The sequence below is a fragment of the Chamaea fasciata genome, unplaced genomic scaffold (assembly GCF_029207755.1).
Source record: "Chamaea fasciata isolate MVZ Bird 193981 ecotype frontalis unplaced genomic scaffold, bChaFas1.0.hap1 SCAF_3, whole genome shotgun sequence".
Taxonomy (NCBI): domain Eukaryota; kingdom Metazoa; phylum Chordata; class Aves; order Passeriformes; family Sylviidae; genus Chamaea; species Chamaea fasciata.
Genome location: NW_027094088.1, coordinates 10,222,962 through 10,243,093, shown reverse-complemented (window position 1 = coordinate 10,243,093; position 20,132 = coordinate 10,222,962). Strand labels below are relative to the sequence as shown.

The 20,132-nt window shown below is 39.3% G+C and overlaps 1 protein-coding gene across 1 annotated transcript; it reads right to left on the bottom strand.

Annotated features, from left to right (window-relative positions):
- Positions 1-2,487: 2,487 nt before the first annotated feature.
- PNPT1 (polyribonucleotide nucleotidyltransferase 1) lies at positions 2,488-18,246 on the bottom strand. The gene is made up of 29 exons (XM_066177914.1): positions 18,056-18,246; positions 16,564-16,624; positions 16,175-16,249; positions 15,624-15,729; positions 15,235-15,284; positions 14,698-14,761; positions 14,565-14,612; positions 13,744-13,857; positions 13,312-13,498; positions 13,082-13,133; positions 12,297-12,354; positions 12,042-12,138; positions 11,835-11,937; positions 10,950-11,020; positions 10,303-10,339; positions 9,481-9,547; positions 9,284-9,373; positions 8,919-8,972; positions 8,708-8,814; positions 8,085-8,156; positions 7,925-7,988; positions 7,292-7,375; positions 6,755-6,838; positions 6,003-6,109; positions 5,852-5,907; positions 5,221-5,299; positions 4,800-4,847; positions 4,291-4,449; positions 2,488-3,569 (listed from the first exon to the last, which is right to left on the bottom strand). Exons 1-28 carry the CDS (start codon positions 18,244-18,246, stop codon positions 4,294-4,296), a joined length of 2,382 nt encoding a protein of 793 aa, XP_066034011.1. The 3' UTR covers positions 2,488-3,569; positions 4,291-4,293.
- Positions 18,247-20,132: the final 1,886 nt, after the last annotated feature.

Sequence of the window (20,132 nt, the reverse complement as noted above, 5' to 3'; positions counted from 1 at the left end):
AAGGTTTAGGCTCTGAAGCGGAAGGAGGGAGGGCAAGCTCCCCTGAGGCCAAGGTGCGCCTCATTCCCAGACAAAGCCAGACTTTCCTGGCTCTTGCCTCACGGTGAAAGCAGTTACACCGGTATGGCTCTTATTCACACGACTGGCATTTCTCTGCTCTCAAGTTCAAATGTCCTTCCAGAGGAAGGGAAAGAAAGGGTTTCCAACAAACTATGCCACTCTGAGTAACGATGTGCAACTTTTCCAAACATGCTCTAGGCAGATTTATAAAACCTAGCATCTAAGTAACATTCACGTCTCAGCTTTCGCTCTGATGTTCACTGTAGCAAGCCTCTAAGATTCATCATAAGGGCACCAAGAAAATACAAGATACACCTCTGGGAATTTTTGTATACACTGATATTTAGCTGTATAGGAGCACGCTGTGGGACATGTGCATCATGGATAAGTGAGTCAGTAACTATAAAAAGACCAGGTTAAGTGGTTTCAAAACCCTGGATTGAGAGTCACGTGAACCAGTTTACAGTCAGGTTCCACACAAGCCTTCCCTGCTACGTTTTAGTGGCCTTTCCTCACAAGGTTTTACACACTGAGCATACTTTTACCTTGGGGAAAGCTCAATAAAAAGCAAACACACAAAAAGAAACACAAACCCCAACAGCCACAGCATATTTCTGCCTCAGGACATCTGCTGCTCATGAACTGGTTCCCTTTTGCACAACTTCTGTGCATGCTTTTTAGCTCTTCAAACCAAATGCACAAAAATAAATGCATGATCTCTACTCATGATTAAATGCAGCATTTCTCGGGATATATAAAACAGCAGGAAACCACAGAAGAGTATTTTGGAGCAAATTCTTATGGTGAATAGCTACAGAAAGGAGATACATGAATTAGAATTAGCATGAAATACTATTTCTCATGCTTCAGCTATGAAATAAATCCATGATCTCTCCAGGCATGAACTCAATTACCTCTGTGGAAAAACATCACTCCAGAACACAATGGGATTGCACTCACTCAGATGTGGGATGTCTTTGCCCAAAACAGCATCCAGGAGGTTGTAAAGCCCAGCATGACCCTGCCATTGGTACCTACATTCAGTAAGTCAATTCTGGGGGCTTTGCCTGAACAAGACGCCCAATACTTGCCCCCAAAAATGTTACATGCCGGATTTAAATCCAGGATAAGACCAGGAAAGCATCTGAGTCACTGCTCTTTAAGATACACAGAAAGCAAAGCAGCGTTTTCCACTGCGGTGTTGCACCTGCCGACACCTCATCCTTCTCCATCACTGCCACCAAGTTATCAATGTTGAGAATTCCCTATTCTTCATCAAAACAAAGGATTTCATTAGGGTAGACAGCAGGCAGAGCAACTCACAAGGGTCACAACCTCAGCAGCAAACCTCCTTTTTTTTGTTTTCCCAAGCAAGATAGACAACTCATTCCTAAATCACTTAAAATTTCTTGGAGTGAAATTAAGAAACTGTATCATTCCCTCTGGCAGGTAATCCCAGAAGTACAATTAGGCCAGCTCATACACTTTTATGATAGCATTTCTAATATTTATTGCTGGCATTTAAAGATACCCCAGCTCTTTGCACCTGCATGAAAACTTCAGACTTGTCAAATAAAGGCATTTCTGGCCCTCCTGAGTTGCTACAATGCTGCCCCTGCCCAGCTTCACTCTTCAAAGCCATTCCTTTCAATGGCTCCATTTAAGACAGGTCATTAGCGAAGCTAATTATATTGAGCAGTAAGAAAGAAGAAATAATCGCTATTTCAAACACAAAAAAACATCTGCAGCAAAAGGACTGAGGTTGTTTTCTTGAGCACTTTGAACCCACCTGGTTTCTGATCATAGCTGATCCCACCTGAGAGCCAAGCACCTCCTGCCACAGCCCCGCGCTGACTCTGAGAGCCCGGGATGTCCTTCCCTCCAGGAAGGGTCAGAGCAGCACACGCTTACTCAACTCTTGGCTCCCATTGAGCTTCTCTCCCCAGGTAAGAGCAGCTGCTTTGTGCTCCTCCCAGCCAGATCCCAAGTGTGTTCTTTCCCCGCCCCTTCCCATAGGGCCTAAAGCTGGTTCCAGATGCAGAAAGTCAGGCTGACTGTACAGGTTCTGCCACAGCAACATTAAAGTAATTTTGCTCGTTTATCATCATCTACCAAACAGACAATGTCCCAGCACTGCAGTAGCAGCTTTACTGAGACCAGCTCCACAACACAGCCTCTCAGAAAGGGAGATAAACTTTGGAAAACCACTTAGATTGGGGAGGTCCATTTCTTCAAAGAGTTACCCAAAATGGCAACATACAAGTTCCAGTTCAAGGACTTTAACATTGACCTACATCATTGTATTAACACTATTCATATCTAACAATTATGTATCAGTCAACTGTCACAGTAAAAAGTGACATCTGAATTCTTACCAAGAAATAAGACACAGCCCTCAAAGAGGAGGTAAAGATTACCAAGGAAATCTTTCTTCAATATTTCCAAACTTTTTTCAATTTTTCAATCTTACATGATGAAGGACAGAGACCATTATAGAGCAGCATACCAGCCACTTCTTTCTTTTTTAATACTTTAACTTAGAATAAAAAAAGGAATAATTTTTACTGTACATTCCCATTACTCCTCTCCCCAATGCTTTGTTTTTTTTCCAGGACATTCAGAGCCCACTTGCCATCAGGTGGGAAGTTGATTTTATTATTAGTTCTGCATATAAATTGGTGAACAGCAGAAGGATCCTGTTTGATTTTCAAAGCCTTTACCTCACAGTAGAAAAACAAGTAATACTTGTGAGACCCTGGGAAATGTTTTGAAGTCTAAAAGAGACCAGTGAACTCACTGATGAAACATAATTAATAGAAGGATTAAGACACTCTTAATGAGACTGTTTTAGGAGAAGATTTATCACATCAATTGTTCAGTCCAAAACAAGTATTTTAATGTTTTAATTATGTATTTTAAAAGTCAGTGCTAACGAACCCAGGAGATAAGGGGTGATGTTTCAGCCAGGTTCTGCTGAGATATTTTAGGAGGTCTGAACCTTTTGAGAGTGATGCATTAATCTAAAACACCATCCATCATGTCAAAGGCGATACTTCTAAGTCTTTATGTCTTGCTCAACATTCTTGCACACTGAAAAGCCAGTAAGACTTTGGCCAAGTGTGACTCTTGACCAAGTGTACAGATAATTCCTTCTCCCACAAGAGTTGTTCAGTTCTTACTTCCCATATTCACAGTTTTATTTTGAGTGGATAACTCAAAAGAGAATAATCTTTAGCACTGAAATATCATCTTCCCAGTCCATAGAATTCCATGTTCTTGTATTTTCATCTCAACCTCGCTACACAAGATGAGGGCATTGCTTGTTTCTGGTTTTATTTTAAAGTTTTTAATCAATTTGAAGGCTTTGAAGTTCTACATCACCTTTAAGCATAAATAGTATCTATTTTATAAATATGATTCACTACCATCCACCTGCAGATTCTTGTGAAGACAAGTAGAGGTTCTAGAAAAGGTCACTTGTATTTTCACCAACTATCACATCTTTTCTCCTGAAAGAGAGAAAACACTTTGTAACCAACTGATTATATCAAGTACGAAATTTAAAAACATTCCTTAAAACCAAGATTTCTTCAGTGAATTTTCCCGTCTTTTTGTGCTGTCAATCATTCCTAGAGGGTTGCCACAGATTGCCTTAAGTTCCCACTGGCGCACTGTGCATTTGCCAATCTCGCCGTGTAACTGCTCCTGATTTTAACATCGGACATCTTCCTGCTCTAGCAGCTTTCTAAGGAGAAGAAAACCCACACAAACTTTGGGAAAACTTGAGGCGCAAGCCTTCTGACATGCTGGAAAACTACTTCAGAGAAGAGCTTTGGCCAATTGACTGAAATCATTTCCACTACTGACTTAAGAAAGCAGCTTATTATTTTTTTTTTTCTCTTCCAATACCCTGTTTGGGTTTTTTTCTTTAAATGGTAGAGAAAAAGGATGTTGGAGATGAACAACTAAGTTAGTTTTGGACACAGCGGGCTGTCCAGACCGCCTGAGACTGCCAAGGCATTAGAACCAGTTTTATAAGATCAAACTTTCTACAGCTACAGCGTACGAAGCGCCAGTTGTTAACTCCCCAACAAGCTCCAACACAGCTGGAAGCAGTCCCTGCAGAGCACTGAGGAGTAACTGCTCAGTACAAACCCAGACTGCCACAATTCTTCAGCAGAGCTGCCAAGTGCAGCCCTGAGTCAGCAGAAGCTGCTACGCTGGCCTTACCTGTCACTGGGATGAGGTGGATGTCTGAGGAACAGCCCCTCCTAGGACAATGCTGTTTTTGTCCGTCAGGGTTTTCAGGGTGCTGGTGGCTGGGGACTGCAGAATTTTACGTGAAAGCCTCATTCTGCCATCAGTGGGATCACGGCCAAAGTATTTAACCTGGTAAGGAAACAAAGCACTTTCAAACTGACCAACTTCAAGAGCTGGATGCAGAATGTCCCTTAAAAGATGGGGGATTGGGCTTGAGTTTTTATCAATTTGATGATAGAAAAGCCATAAATAGGGATCCTTCAGCCTATATTGCTGTCAAATTCTGTGGTGCCTAGATAGCAAGAGTATGACATTAAATAAATCTAATTTGAATGATCAGGCCTTTAACTAGCACAGAAAGGGAAACCAACATGGAAAAATATTTTCTTTATAAACACTAAATAAATAATTAGAAAAATGTCAAAATTTATAGTATGAACAGCATTTTATTAGCCTTTTAAAGTTAAAAAAATAATTACCTGAATTTCTTGTCCAACTTCTAATCCCAGGGCACTAGGGTGTTTAACCTAGAACACAGAGTTTTTCAGAAATAAAATTATCAGAGTTTGTTGCAAAAATCCCTTCTTTCAGGGGTTCTTCATGCTACGCTTCAACCCAGTGGCTCAGCACAATCTTAGGAACAACAGGTTTCTGATATTACACTGAAAAGGGTATTGCAGAGCCAAAGAACTTGGTGTGAAAATGACTGCAGCAGTCACACAGTTGCATCTTTGCAGCTTTAAGTACAGGGCAGGAAAAATTAGAACAAAAAAGTGCTGTTAATTAACAGCTTTTCATCTGGAAATGGACTGTGGAACAACAGTAAATGTGTTACAGCCATGCTAACTGGTTAAAAATAAATCTAATTGCTTATTTTATACCTGTTTAAGGATGGGTTACCTTTCTTTGATCCAGCTGTGAATTATGAAGTAATACCGGGGTCATGTTTGGGTACAGTTTTACCATCACTCCAGAATCTCTGCAGCAGGAAACAGCACAGTTATTCCAAAGTGCATCAAGAAAACTCCACAATTCACTCTCCATATAGTCCTCAAAGCAAGCATTTTTAGATTTCTCATAAACAAATTTTTACTCATCCCTTCTTAAAAATCTTTTACCCACCATAACATGTACACTCATTTTTCTTTAACTGAAAATGAATGAAAGTTTCTTATTTCAGGGCAGTATTCCAGCAACAGGTACCATCCAAAATGTAATTTTTACAGGACAAATACTGCAATGAAAAGTGGAAAGCAAATTCATACCATCACTTTCAGATTCAAAGATGATAAAGGCCTTAAGCTTTATAATTTAGAGACATTCTAGAAACTAAACAACAGCAAAAAACCCCAGTTTTATCAAGAAACAAAATATTTTCACCAGAAAAAGTATCAGAAATCATGCAGGTGCCAAAAACCCCAGCATAAGTTTGGCACTCTTAAAAAACCCTATGATTATTTTACATCATATTTAAGTATCAGGAATACAGCTATATAAATAAGTTAATTTCAACTCCAAAGCACTTCTATACCTTATTTCAGTAATTGTGGCTGTATAAATTGCCCCAAATTCCAAATTAACTTCTTGCTGTTGAAGAAAAAAAAAAAAATAAAAAGAAACCAGTAAGACACAAAGTCACAAGGAGCAAACTGAAAAAGTTAAAGGCAGAAGTCTGTCCTTACATCATCTTTGCAGATTTCCCCAATGAATTCCCTGGCTTCATGCATTGCCCCTGGCGTGGGGGCAAACACAGAATATGTCTCTTCATCCAGCTGACTTACAGTCACACCTAAAAATGGGGATTTAGGAGAGCACTTAGGGGCACATTGCAGAAAAGTCACATTCAGTGAAGAATTGCTCAAAGCAGAATGGTTTTGCACACTCATTAAGACCTTAGACTTCTAATCATTATTTAATCTTGTTCAATTTAGGCATTGAACAACTGCATATGGCCACCACCTCCTTGCAAATACCTTGATGAACTTGTGGGCCATAAAGAACACAAAATTATTTTTATAAACCTTTAAAAGCAGGAAAAAAACACCCTGAATAAATGTTGAGGGTTATGAATCAATTTCCCAGAGATTTTTAACAATACTTGCATTAATAGCAAGAGGGAAATGAAAGTGTTTTGGAGCCAGAATGATAAAATTCTCTGCCCTTCTAGAGTTCTGTGGCCAGACCAAAAGGCTTGCAACCAAAAGGAAATAGGATTTTTCCTCCTTTTCTCCACCTCAATCCCCTGAAAAGCATTAATCAAGTTCACCAGAGACTTAAGGGTTTCAGGTCCAAAGCAGAGCATCTACCGGTACTCTACAGATACCAGAATTTTTTCATTTTCAGTTTGCACTGAGCATTGAAACAGCTCAACATACAAGTCTGAAACAATGAGGAACACGAGGATAAATTACCACAGGGATCAAGAATGTCTCACCAGTCTGTGCTTGAAGTTTTTTCAAATTATAAGCCCCAGGACCAATGAATCTTAATCTTTTTGATAATGGAACGTGGATAGTTTCTGAAAGAACATTTAGAAATCTTTTGAAGTGCTAAAATATAACCATCTTGAAAGCTATCACATAAAAAGGCATATTCCTTTAGCTTTTAATCGCTTACAGCTACCCGTGGTATTTGCTGAACAGGGATGTAATTACAGGCAAGAACTAAATAAATGAAGACACAAAATATACTCTGATGACTGTAAATTACATTAAGCCATACTAATACTCCCATCTATATAAATTCTGATTTTGTGAGAGCTTCACATAACTTCACTTAAATTCTGTTTTCTGGTGTACACTGAAGTGCTGCCCTATGTAGCAATAAAAATTCCCCCAAAATAACCAAAAACCCTCCACAAATTATCCCCACAGGGCAAGGGCAAAAATATATAACAATCAATCATTACTAAGCAGAACTTTATTGTTAAAAAGGTAATTATGAAAGCTATGAATTCACACAGTAACATTACCTACAACTGGTCCACTTTCTTTTCTGTTAGGTCTGGGTTTTGCCAGTGTTTGGTTCATAATTTGTAAAATCTCCCTCTTTGCAGCTAGAATAATAATAATAATTTAAAAAATCAGTAATTTTGTATATGATTAACATGAATACATAAAGTTTTTGTTACACAGTAGAAAAACATTCCTTGTCAAAACCTGTCTCCTGCCTAGCTGGAGAATGTCAAGCTGAAAGTTTTCCAACTCATTAAATCCTTATTAAACCATGTAGCTTCATTTTCTCATGTGTTTCAGGAATATTTTAGCTGCACATGTCAGAATACAGATGGCAGCAAGTTTCACTTGTAAATATAGCTGAATTTATGTGAAATGAGAGAAAGTTTGCTGTTATTTTTATAACATTATCCTGTTAGATTTAAACAAAGTCATGTAACGTGTGTTAGTCCAAATTATGCAACAGCTGAAGTTACTTTGAAGTTAGTTTGGAACTCATTGATTAAGCCAAACTCATTTCATAAAGACAGAAGCTTTTTTTTTCCACAATGAGAACAAAAAATGATTAGTCCATTATTTGGTTTCATAAAACTTAATACCATTTATCATTTAATATGATAAAATGGGTGTAAATCCAAGAACAGACCTACCTGTAGCTTGCTGAATAGCTTCCACCACAATTTTTATTGGTATTCCTGGCAGCTTGAGATCAACCTGACATGAGAAGAATTAAGTGCCATCAACATCTCAGGAAAGCTCTTCTAATACTCTCTCAGAGTTTCACTTGAGGAAGATCTCATGTCACAATACCTGCAATGCTGTTATCCCTTTACTGGTGCCTGCCATCTTGAAATCCATATCTCCATAGTAATCTTCAATTCCCTGCCAGCACAGATAAAACCAAGCTCGAGTCATTTTATCCCACTACACCCAAATACTTTGAGCAAATACTTTTGATACTTCTAAGTTTTCTTCAGCTTTAGTTTGCTGTTCAAGATTAACACTATTCCTTTCTCTCCTAGGGAGTTAAGAGATTGCGTGGACAAGTTTCTGATACACAGCTGATCTTGCACAGTCCATAGCTGCACATTTTCCTTCCCAGCCACTCTTCCAAGTGCTCATTCTCCACCCAATATATTGTGTCTTTCAGTAAACTATTCATCTTTTTCTTTCATGAGGAAAGACAACATTAATTGGAAGAAGAAAGCTTAAGAATGCTTAAATAACTAATAGCACAAAAAATAAGGAACATGACTGGACATTTCATAAAAATTTTTCAAAATAAGGGAGGGATTTGGGAGATAAAACAGAAAAGATGCAACTAATTTTTCCACGAGTGGTGTTGGTTGACTGGGAAAAAGGTTACAGAAGAAGGCCAAAAGAGGTATTTTTCAGCACTAAGCAGCAACAATAACAATGTGAGGAACACTCACCAGGATGTCTGTCAGCAAGCGATAGTCCTCGATATCCCCTTTTCCCCGACTGCACTTGGTAACAAGGCCTATGGCTACACCTGCCACTGCATTTGACACTGGAACTCCTGAGAATGGCAAAAAAACCACATTTTTGAAGCCTTTGGTCAATTCCAGATCCTGTAACACATTATCACATGCAGTTTATCCTTAGAACTGTTACATTTTGTACCTGCATCCATTAGTGCCAAACTCCCACCACATGTAGAAGCCATTGAGGAGGACCCTGGAGTGGGAATACAGGAAAAAAACAGGGATTAAACACTGAAAGATGGTCTCAATAAAAGCTAGAGGTTTTTTTCTCATCCTGTAGCATAAAAATGCCCCCAAATACCATTTTATTAAACCAAGAAGGGTCCACTGTTCATGAACATGTACATGCTTTTAATTTTAAATATTTCAGGTAATAGTTATTAAGAACATTTAAACTGAAGTCTATTATTTAACATGCTTATAAATCAAGTCTGTCAAACCTAAGCTTTTTAAGAACCAAATTTAGTCTCCAGCACTAGGTTAAAAACAAGAAAATCCTAATACCATTTGATTCTAAGACTTCAGAAGTAACTCGGATTGTGAACGGGAAATCCTGGGGTATAACTGGTTTCAAAGCTCGTTCTGCCAGTGCACCTGTTTAAAAAAAAAAACCCCAAAACAACCACTAAGTGATCAATAAATAAAAAAATCAGATAAAATATTGGAACTTAAAGCATGGGAGTTCTCTAGTCTGGACTTACCATGTCCAAGCTCTCTTCTGTTCATCCCAGTAACTTTGCCAATCTCATTGGTTGCATAAGGTGGAAACTATGAAGCAAAAAAATGTGTATGCAGAAAATTAACCTGCTTTTCTTTTCCATTTTAAAACATACACTTAGAAAAACATCTTTGAAGTTTCGGTGCATCTCAGGGTAAAAATATATTAAAAATAAAATAATCAAACCACCACATGATTTCTATCAGTCACTTGGTTTGCAAACCAGGACTAGTTTAGGTAATGTTTAGTAAATGTTTTACTTCCACAGGACAAAAGAGAATAAAGCAGTAGGCAAGGTAGCTAAGAGAGAACATAAGAAGCTTCCTCCAAAACTTGTTAAACAACCTAGCAGAAATGTTATTTCTGTCACAGAGATAATGGAACAAGATCTGCCTGTTGCCCGTAGGAAATACTTTGGGCAAGCTCCAAAGGCTGCGATAGATCCAAGATGTAAAAAGCATTTATTTACTATTGCTGTGCCACGTCAGCTAAATATATTAACAGAGTTTACTAAAAATAATAACACAGGTTAATCCTGCTTTCAGTAAGAACCTGTTCTGAAGGAGCTCACCTACTGTTATGCCATTAAAAAGCCTGTATACAATGGTAATTTACTAATTACCTACTGCTTTTCAGGAAACTAGCACTTCTGCTCATATAAATTCATGCATGAATTAGCATAAATACCTTTTAGCATATCTGAGCTAATTTATAAACTTGGAAGTGATCAACTGCACCTTTAAAAGCAAGACATGAAGCCCTTCAGTGAATTATGCACGAAGCTGTAACATAGGAAAAGTCTCACCTCATAATGCAGCATGAAGTTTTTATCTTTTATTCCACTATTAATTAAAAACAAGACCATGTCAAAAAAGGAGCAACCAAACATGTTTTACACACAACAGGTAATTCAAACTAATATTGTTATGCATACACATGGACCCAGCCAAAACCAGCAAATCAATACGTTCGCTGATCACCCCCAGTTACCAAAATTAGAGAATATGGACAAACTCTTCCAGGGTAACAAAGATTTAACCACAGTAAAGCTGAGACATTAAAATGTAAAAGCTCCCTCACTGGGATGAAATCACTGAAATGTGGCTTTAAAGGGAAAGGATTTAACTTTAGCCCTCAGCAATGAAGAGTTCAAAGCACAAGGACCAGCTTGCTACATCCTAAGTTAAATTTTCCACAAATATTTAGAATATATAAACCAGATTGAATGTTACTTGTAACACTCTACAGTTTCAAATGTGTACTATGGAATTAATGTCACCCTAACACAAACCCATTGCTGTGACCTCTGGAAAACAGACCACTTCCAAGTCTAATTTTACACATTTTTCAGTCCTGAAAAGGCACTTGTGTCAAAGTTCAAGGGAATTTTATCAAATGTGGTTAAATGCTCATCCTCTTGTTACTACTGCCAAAGCACCAAGATATACATACCTCACGGCTGTGGAGATAACATCTGATTTTACACTTGATTCTAAAGAGTCAAATGTAACTGTACACAGAACCTAAAATAAAAATGAGCTAAAATAAAAAATAAACCCCTCCTAAACCCTTCCAGCCTTCACAAATATTACTGTTTACGAAGAATCAAAGAATGAGTTCAGCAGCAAATGAGATGCCATCAGCTACCACTTGTACAAACTTTTTCTCTCCATCATACAAACTTATTCTGTGATAATAATAATCTGTAAAGATCACACAATCTTACAAGCAACCCCATTTAAAAATACTAATTTAATGACTCTTAAGTAGGAGCCAAGAGCAGTTTGCTCCCTAAGAAACATTTCAGAGACAAGCTCAGCTGCAGCCAAGATGTCATTTGTGCCTGTTTTCCACATGGACCTGCAGTGGTTGTTATTTTTAGTGGGATAAGAGGGGACAACACTGAGGAGGAAATCACTGTTCACAACTGCCACCCTAAGTCAGTGTAACAAGAAGCCAGATCAATGGCTGATAGTCTTCTAGCAAATGGAGCTATAAAACTACAGAAGACCAAACCTCGAGTGCGACCTTAATTTAATCCACCCAACAGCTGAAACTTTTGGCAAAGAAGAGAAAAAAATTCTCGTTATTGAAATTTTTTGGGTGAAATTTCCCTATTTGGTTCAGGTTGCAATTGAAGTTGCTTTCAAAAGATTTCTCATGACATGCACAATTTAGCAGTGCCCTACACACTAATGTACTTACCAACCTACACACTATTTCTGTTTATTACTATTTAAATGTGAAGAAAAATGAAACCTGGCATTTACATGAGAGACCCAAATCTTTCAGCTTTTGAGAATTCACTGATCATTTGTGATGTTTAAGTGACACTACCTGTGTTTGACCTCTCTGAAATAAGGCTGATCCATGAAGCATTTTGAACATGTTCACTTCACATTTGATGTCTCTGAGGGAAGTCAAGTCTCTCCCATCACACCTGAAGTGACAAAGAGAAATTAAGAGATCAGTTAAACCATAGTCTTATTAAAGCCAAATTAAAAGCTGACAGAAATATTATCAGTAGGAGTTTGACACACCCACCTTCTATATTCATTTAGCACAAGATTTCTAAAAATATCCTTTGAAACCACATTGAAAGATTCCATGATTTCGTAAGGCTCAGCCTCCGGAAATTTTTCTGGGTATAGAAAAGAAATTGCATCTGAAGCTGGGAAATTAGTTTTATAGAAAAAATATTAATTTTATAGAAAAATAGCTTCCAACAAAGAGCATACTCTAACTCCAAGTAGTGCTACCTTCATTGAAGCATTCTCTAAATATTAACAAAAATCATACCTTTCAGCTGTTCTTCTGTTTCAAGCCTTATTTTGTTGATTGCCTCATCTCTCGAAATCTAGAACACAGGATTTGCAACCAGTTAACTCTACAGGGCAGAACAACAACAGAGGTTTGGGGCTGTGTTTGGTTTAAAGATCTGCAAAAATTTAAGGAATAAGAAACAGAGCTGTCACACAAATTCAAAAATCAATAGTGAGGTTGGAAGGGACCTCAAGGGTTGTGTGGTAGAACCTTTCCTGGCAAAAGCACAGTTTAGACAAGATGGTCCAGCACCCATCCCATCTGAATCCTAAAAATGTCCCACACTGGGCAAATCCACCACTTCCCTGGGAAGACTATCCCAGTGACTGATAATTTTTCCCAAGGAGAACATCACTCCTTGTTCCAATCAGAACCTTACAGGAGTAACCTGCACCCATTTCCCCTCATTTTTTCCATGTGACTCCTTGGGAAAAGGCAGCCTCCACCTCCACATAATACAAACAAATATTCTAGTAGGTAAGAACTTCAAGAGCAGTTTATTATTATTATTATTACCAATAGATGCAGAGAAAGAGACAAACTTAAATTACAGTATCAATGAGGTTGAAAAAGACCTCTGAGATCATCAAGTCCAACCTATGTACACCACCTTGTCAACCAGACCATGGCACATCCAGTCTTTCCTTAAAACACCTCCAGGGACAGAGCTTAAAGAGCTAAAAGCTTGAAGAACTCAATCCTACTACAGATTCATTATGATGTTAATTCAAAAAATAATTATATCACAACTGATTACTTACTTTATCATGGCTTGAATCTGTGAACACTGCATGTATCTTGTTAGAAGCAAGTCTTTAGGGAGAAAAGGAAGAATTTTTGAAAACACAGCTTAAAAAACACTTCTATAATTAGGGTTGTTTTTTTGAGGACTAAATATTTGAAAAGTATTTAATGAAATACCAGGCTGGTGAAAGCACCAGACTGATATTTATAAACGTTCCTCCATCTACATTATTTATTCTGCACTTACTTCTTTGCAACTTCCACAATCTCTTCAGGAGCAATAAACAATTTCTGGACAGTTCTCTTGACCATGCCCTTCTCCTTCACCAGCTGCTGAATGCCCTGGATGATCTGCTGGGTCTGCTTCACCCCCACTTTGATGGCATGGCAGAAGTCTTGCTGTAAGATGTTCTCAGCAGTTGCTTCCAGCATAACTGGCAATGGGAAGATGAAAATTAAGTAAATTCCTGTTTTATTGTTCCATAGCAATTTAACTCAACTGAGGAAACACAGACGAACATTAAACTGCATAAACATGAGCGAATATACTTTACTTAACCAAAAGGTACCTATGACTGTTGTTTGCTCTTACTACTGTATAAAAATTCACATTTCAAAGACAGGGAAAACATCTGCAAAGATTTCCAAGCCCTCAAGAGACAACAATTAACCTACATACCAACTTGACTTTGTGGAGCTCCAGCAACAACTAAATTTAGAGCACTAGAGGCCATCTCTTTTCGAGTTGGATTGATAACAGTCTCTCCATCCACCAGCCCTACCCTCACTGCACCTGCAAAGAAACTCCAGAAAGTCATTTATTATTATAATAAGGAAGTTCTTGAAGACATCACTTTATTTTGAAAGTTACAGAGCTAATAACAATAATTCAAGCTACAGATTAATTTCAAAATATCAGCACATTGACTGGATATTCAGAACAAATCTAGAAGACAAAATGACCTATTTATTTTTCTTTTGGTTATTATTACTGGGTAGGGCAAATAATGCCAAGTAGTATTACACACAATTCTGTGATTGTACAGGGAGGTTTTTGTCATTTCATCACATTTTCTAGAAAAAAAAGGCAGCTGAAAGGAAGAAACTTGTTCAATATTTTGTTCTTGGGTAGATCTTTTCTCTTCCCAGAAAATAGTCAGAAAAAATAAATCTCTTTTTGAGTTCCTCGAGGAAAAGTGTTCTGAACCAGCTATTTTCCAAACAATGTATATTTCAATAAATACATTTCTCTTAAGAGAAAATTAATTTACTGGTCTCTATAGTACACTATTTCTGTATTGTAATTCCTCCCAGATGTGCATTTAGTCCAGAAAAAATAATCCCTTGAAGTGCAATAATCTTATCCACTGTAAAATTATCTCCAATGCTTGAAATGTAATGTTTAGATGCAGCTTCTAGTTAAAAAAAAGCAAAGTATCACCTGTGGTCTAAGTTTAACATTACATTAAAACCACTCATAATTTCAAAATGTTTACTTACCAATAGGACCATTCCAGGGGATATCAGACAAGGCAAGTGCTGCAGAAGCTGAAAGAAAGAAAACGATCTAGATTAGAAGAAAACTGATTTCATGAGCTCCCACTGAACCACCAATTTCTCACAGCCCTCTTACCTCCATTAATTGCCAGAATATCAGGATCATTGACACCATCTACTGCTAAAAGATTACAAAGGATCTGGCATAAGATAAAAGACAATGAATAATTTTGACCTATAAATTTTTATTAACTGTCAATACAAAGCTAAGGATACTAAAAAAACCCACATTCCACACATCTACACAAGCCTATGCTGCACATGGAAATTTTTTCACGTATTTAAAATAGAAAGCTGGCAATAAACCCCCACTAATGGATAATACTGTATCACATCATATATAAAATGTTTACTGTTAGCAACTTTCCTCTGTCGTACAGAAGAGGTTTTAATTTTGTTCATGCATCTTGACAACAAAATTTGGAAAGTAGGATGTAATAAAAATAATTTAAGACAAGGAGAGGACAGACTAAAAAGCAAAATTACACTTGTTTGTGAAGTGCAAACTCCTCCTTGATGTTAACAAAAATAGTTTTTCTTAAAACAAGGCCTGTATCATGAAATTTTCTTTGGCCATATCAAAGTTTTCCATTTTGAAGGTAGCATAACCTACCTGTGTATCATAGAAGTAGCCTGCTGGGAAAAGAGGTCTGATTGACCGATCTGCAAAGGAAATAATCAAACTCTAAGAAGAAGCTGTGTTTCAGTAGTTAATATTCACTTTGTCTTTCAACAACCCCACAAGAAACTGACAAAATAGGGGTTTTTAAACAAAAACAAAGAGAAAAGGCAGAGAACGCAGCAAGATATTTTAGCATGACATACATAACCTTAAAATTTCAACTGTATTGATAAACAATAAATTAAAAGTTTGTTTTCTGGCATTACGACAGAAACAATCGGTGCAGCAAACAGCAGTTACAAATTTTTATTATTTTCCAACACTCATGAGAAAATTACAACATTTTAATAATACATTGTAAATAAAATGTTCCAGCCTACCTATTACTCTGCTTGTAAGAATTTCTTTATCAGTGGAACCAAGCTCTCTTCTTAGATAGTTTGTAGGAATTCTTCCTGCCGCAGCAGCTTTCTGCCGGTAGTCAACCTTCCAAAGACAATTCAGGAATTATTAATGACATCTAATTATTTACTGCAGAGCCACAGAAACCCTCAAAAGGGACCCCCGGGATCATCCAATTCCAACCCAAATTATCTGCTTCCCACCTTTAACAATCACAGCCCTCTGAGGCTCACAACCCAAACAGTTTTCCACATAACCAAATCCCGACATCTGGCCCTGGATGGCGTGGCAAAGCTCACATGGGCTTTGAGGAAAGCCTCACTAAAGCCAAGGCAGACAACATCCAAGGCTCATCCCTCACCCACACAGAGATCCCGGATTTTATCATCAACTGCAATTCTGACGTTCAGGGACTGTCATCTACGGTTTGCATTCCCCACTCTCCCCACCATCCTGAACTCCACTATTTAAGGACTATGCTCAGTTGACCACTGATTGGCACAAAACTAATTCTGTCATTAGTACTTACCACTAGTGGCATAAACTGAGATGGAGAGGGCTTGGTTTTGCTGACTGCTGTGACCATCACTGCTGTGTCACCTAGCTGGGTTAAAAAAAATTGGTAAAAACTGAAGTTACCTGAAAAGAAAATAACTTCCAATGTTCTAAACTTACTCACAAACCAGTAATTCTTAATAATTATACTCTGCAGAAAACCACCACATAAATCCGCACTTTACACCACTGTTTTTGCTTTTCAAACATTTTTTTTTTTCCTATAAAACACAGCTGTCCCTTCATTAGGGTTGAAATTGCCACTTGAGGCTCTGTATCCCACAGGCTCTGATGCCCAAACAATGACTTTTAAGATACAGAAATTCTGAAGCAGCACAAATTTTAAGTAGTTTTTGCTCCTACCTGAACAACAGCAGATCCATCAGCAAACTTTGCAAGTTTTCCAGAAGACAGCTCCATCTTTCTAAAGGAAAGAAACAACCTTTTACATGAGTTCATAGTGAATTCGTGTACATTTCCCAGCAATTTCTGCATTCATCTGTAGCCTCAACTGCACAGAATAAAGGCTGTGCTTCATAAGAGATATAAAAATCCTCCTTAGATATAAAACCTGAAACTCTTTGAGCAAAAGTGACCAAATCCTCTTAAATTTCAAGGCTTTAGCCTCAAATGTCCTGCTTCCTTTACCTGGAAGCAAAGCCTTGTAGCACATCAGCTATCCCCAGGAGTTACATCCATGCCTCGGAGGCAAAAGTGAATCATCACTTGTTCCAGCTGGGGTTTAGCCAGTGGAAAACATCCTCACAGGCGGAGGGGAGCTGCTTGCACACTTCCCACAGCAGCTGCAGAATATTCCCTCCTTTGTGGCAAAGAATGGAGAGCAACAATACAATGATGACGCACTCAAGAGTGAGATAAGGATTATTTATTCAAGAGCTGTGTTGGGTGCTTGGTGCTATTGCACAAGCCCAGCACACCCTCCTGTGCCGTTATTTATGCACAGAAATCCAGAGCTGGCCCCTTCCCAAGCACAGCCTCTCTATTATGATTAGTTAGTAATTTCTATACAAGTTATCCCAGGTAACTTTTTCACCTTCTCAGGGGAACACCTGGGCAAGGCCCTTATGTCCTGTAGGTGTGATTTTTACTGTTACAATAAACACAACTCAGCTATAGAAACAAGCAATGGTTTGGGTGGGAAAGGATCCTGATGACCATCGAGTTTCACCCCTCCACTATCCCAGGTTGCTCCAAGACCCATCCAACCTGGCTTTAAACGCTTCCAGGGATGGGGCAGCCACGGCTTCTCTGGGCAACCTGTGCTAGGATCTCACAGGGAAGATTCCCACCCCACCCCCAGTATCCCATCTAAACTTACTGTCTTTCAACTTCAACCCATTCCCCCTTGTCCTGTCACTCCATACCCTCATAAACAGTGTCTTAATCTTTCTAGGCAGCTCCCTTCAGGTCCTGGAAAGCCACAATTAGGTCACCCCAAAGCTTTTCTTCTCCAGGCTGAACAATCTCAATTCTCTCAGCCTTTCCTCACCGGAGAGGTCTGCATCCCTCTGATCAACTTGGTGGCCTCGAATATTTTTCTAAGTTGGCAATGTACACATAGACATCCATCAGCATCTTGATTTAGTACATCCGTAGGGCTTGTTAGTTCCCGGCTGCCCCGACTAAGCGATGACAAGGCTGATTTCACTGCTCCGGTCTCCTTTCTTGCTGATTAGGCTTGGCAGCACACCAAGACCAGACATCAAAGAACGTCCTGACTGAGGACAACCTCGACACATTCCGCATTTTGCACCAGTTTTCCTCACGTCTGCCTCACTCTCCAGCCGGGACAGCGCTCTGCCCTGCCCCCCCCCGCCCCCTCAGAGCCCCTCACCTGCCGCCCACCTCCACCGTCACGGCTCGCCCGGGCCCGGGCTTGGGTCCCGCCGCGGCGCCGCGGGCGGGCACCCAGGGCAGGGTGGGGCGGCCCGGGGGCAGGACCCGCCGCCACTGCGCCGCGGCCCCGCCGCCATCCCGGGACAGCGCGCCCAGTGCGGCGCGGCCGCAGCTCGTGGCGGCCGCCATTGCGCCCGCGGCAGGAAAGGGCGGCCGTGCGATTGGCTCGGGGGATCGGCGCCGCGCAGTAAGAGCGAAGCGGATTGGCTAAGGCGCCGCCGTGCCTGCTGCGGTTCCGTACGGGCGCTACAGCGGCTGAGGAGGGTCAGGCAGCGGAGAGCCTGCGAATCCGGGTGCTCTGCCACTCTCGAATCCTGTGGTAAAAAGCGTCAGAAAAAGGTCCGAGGCGGCGCCTGAGGCGGCCTTGGAGCCACTTCGGGCTGGAATCTGAGGAAAACCCGCTCGAACGGGGGCTCAGACAGAGGAAGAGGACACCTGCACCGGGCTGCCGCCTCTTCGCACCGCTGGCGTCTCAGGAGCTCAGGTGGCGACTGGGAGAGTTGGTAACGTTACCAAACCAAACGTTGCCAAAAGTCCCCGATGTTCTGTAATACATCGACAAAAAAAACCCCAAACCAGACAAATCCAAACCACCCACTTTTGAGCCAGGAGCACCTAAATAATCTGCAAAGTGTAAGAAGAAGGTTAGAACACAGATACTGCTTATCACAAACTTCATGCGCTCTAACATACTCAGAGTGCATCAGAATGCCACTCATGGGACAGTGGTTTTGTTACTTTATTAGTTATTCCTCAGTGTAATGCAAAATAGATTAATAATTAGTGTTAGTTATGTCACTGAGGTGAGCGAACAATAATGTGATTGTGGAGATCTGATCACACTAACAGTGACATAGTTTGTGTTCATTTAATCCCACATGTATATGTCACACATCACCTCAAACGAATCTGCTATCTGGATTTAACAATTTAAAATTGGCAAGTAATTAATAAAAAACCTTAGTAATTTACTACTCTTTTATTTCTAAACCTGTTTTGATATTGCTTGTAACTACTTGAAATTTTCTTTCCGAGCTGCTTTTACAGGAAACAGATTCACTGGGAGAACGGTCCAAGCAATAATTTTTCTTTTGTGCCGACATGTTTCTTACCTTTTTCGCAAGACACAAAAGAGAGAAGTAAAATGGTCAGAAACTTGGGATTTGGCCTGGGCAAAAGGGCTGTTAACTTTATCCAGATCTAAAATTTATTGGTACAGTTTTATTTGGTCCAAAAATATATTAGGTGGCAAAGCAGAAGTGTTCCCCATATTCTCTTGAATTCACATTCACATTGCTGCTGATAAACAGTTGTTTGGAATGGTTTTTCTGTAATTATTAAAATTGTTATTCTCACACTCACCAAGATGATAAGTGAATATTTCATTGCTGGCATGGACTAACAAACTATGGCCATACCACTGTCATAGGAAAAGGATACCAGAGCTTGGATTTCATTCAGGATACTAGGCAGCAAACAAAATTATTGTTTAACATCATGGGAAAAAAGCAAAACTATGGTTCATTTATTAAGAAAGATTTGCACTTAATTTCCTTCTTCATTAAATTTTATCTGGGTTTTTTGTTTGTTTGTTTTTTAATTCCACTGTTGGAAATTCAAACAAAAGCCCCAAAACAAGCCACAAAAAAGAGCATTATTAAAGCTTCCAGGAGAGCAGCAGTAGTTTTTCAGCCTTTTCTAGCAGTCTCTGCCACACTGAAATAAACATATTTAATATCTCCCTATGATATTATTCCATGTTTTTATGCTGTATGGGCCCTACTGATATTAATCTCATGGTCGTTAATAAAAGTAGGGGTTTTATTTAGAAGCAGCATAAGCAGCTCCCTTTTGGCCATTTTGTCTCTGCCCCCTCCTCTCCAGATCACTGGGTGTGCTGGTGCAGCAGAGAGCTCTTCTGCATTAAAGTTTTCAGAGTTCTTTGAGGGAATTAATTATGATCCACTTAGTCTTAAGGCACTAACTTATTTTGGCCAGGGTCCATCTGTAGCTGA

What these genes read in the sequence shown, in the direction of transcription:
- PNPT1 (XM_066177914.1), bottom strand. Translation starts at nt 18,246, where the DNA reads ATGGCGGCCGCCACGAGCTGCGGCCGCGCCGCACTGGGCGCGCTGTCC. An exon ending in ACTTCATGCTGCATTATGAG is followed by an intron (nt 9,548 to 10,302) that starts GTGAGACTTTTC and finishes TTTGCTTCATAG; the next exon opens with TTTCCACCTTATGCAACCAA. An exon ending in GCTTGCTGACAGACATCCTG is followed by an intron (nt 8,157 to 8,707) that starts GTGAGTGTTCCT and finishes CTGTGCTGGCAG; the next exon opens with GGAATTGAAGATTACTATGG.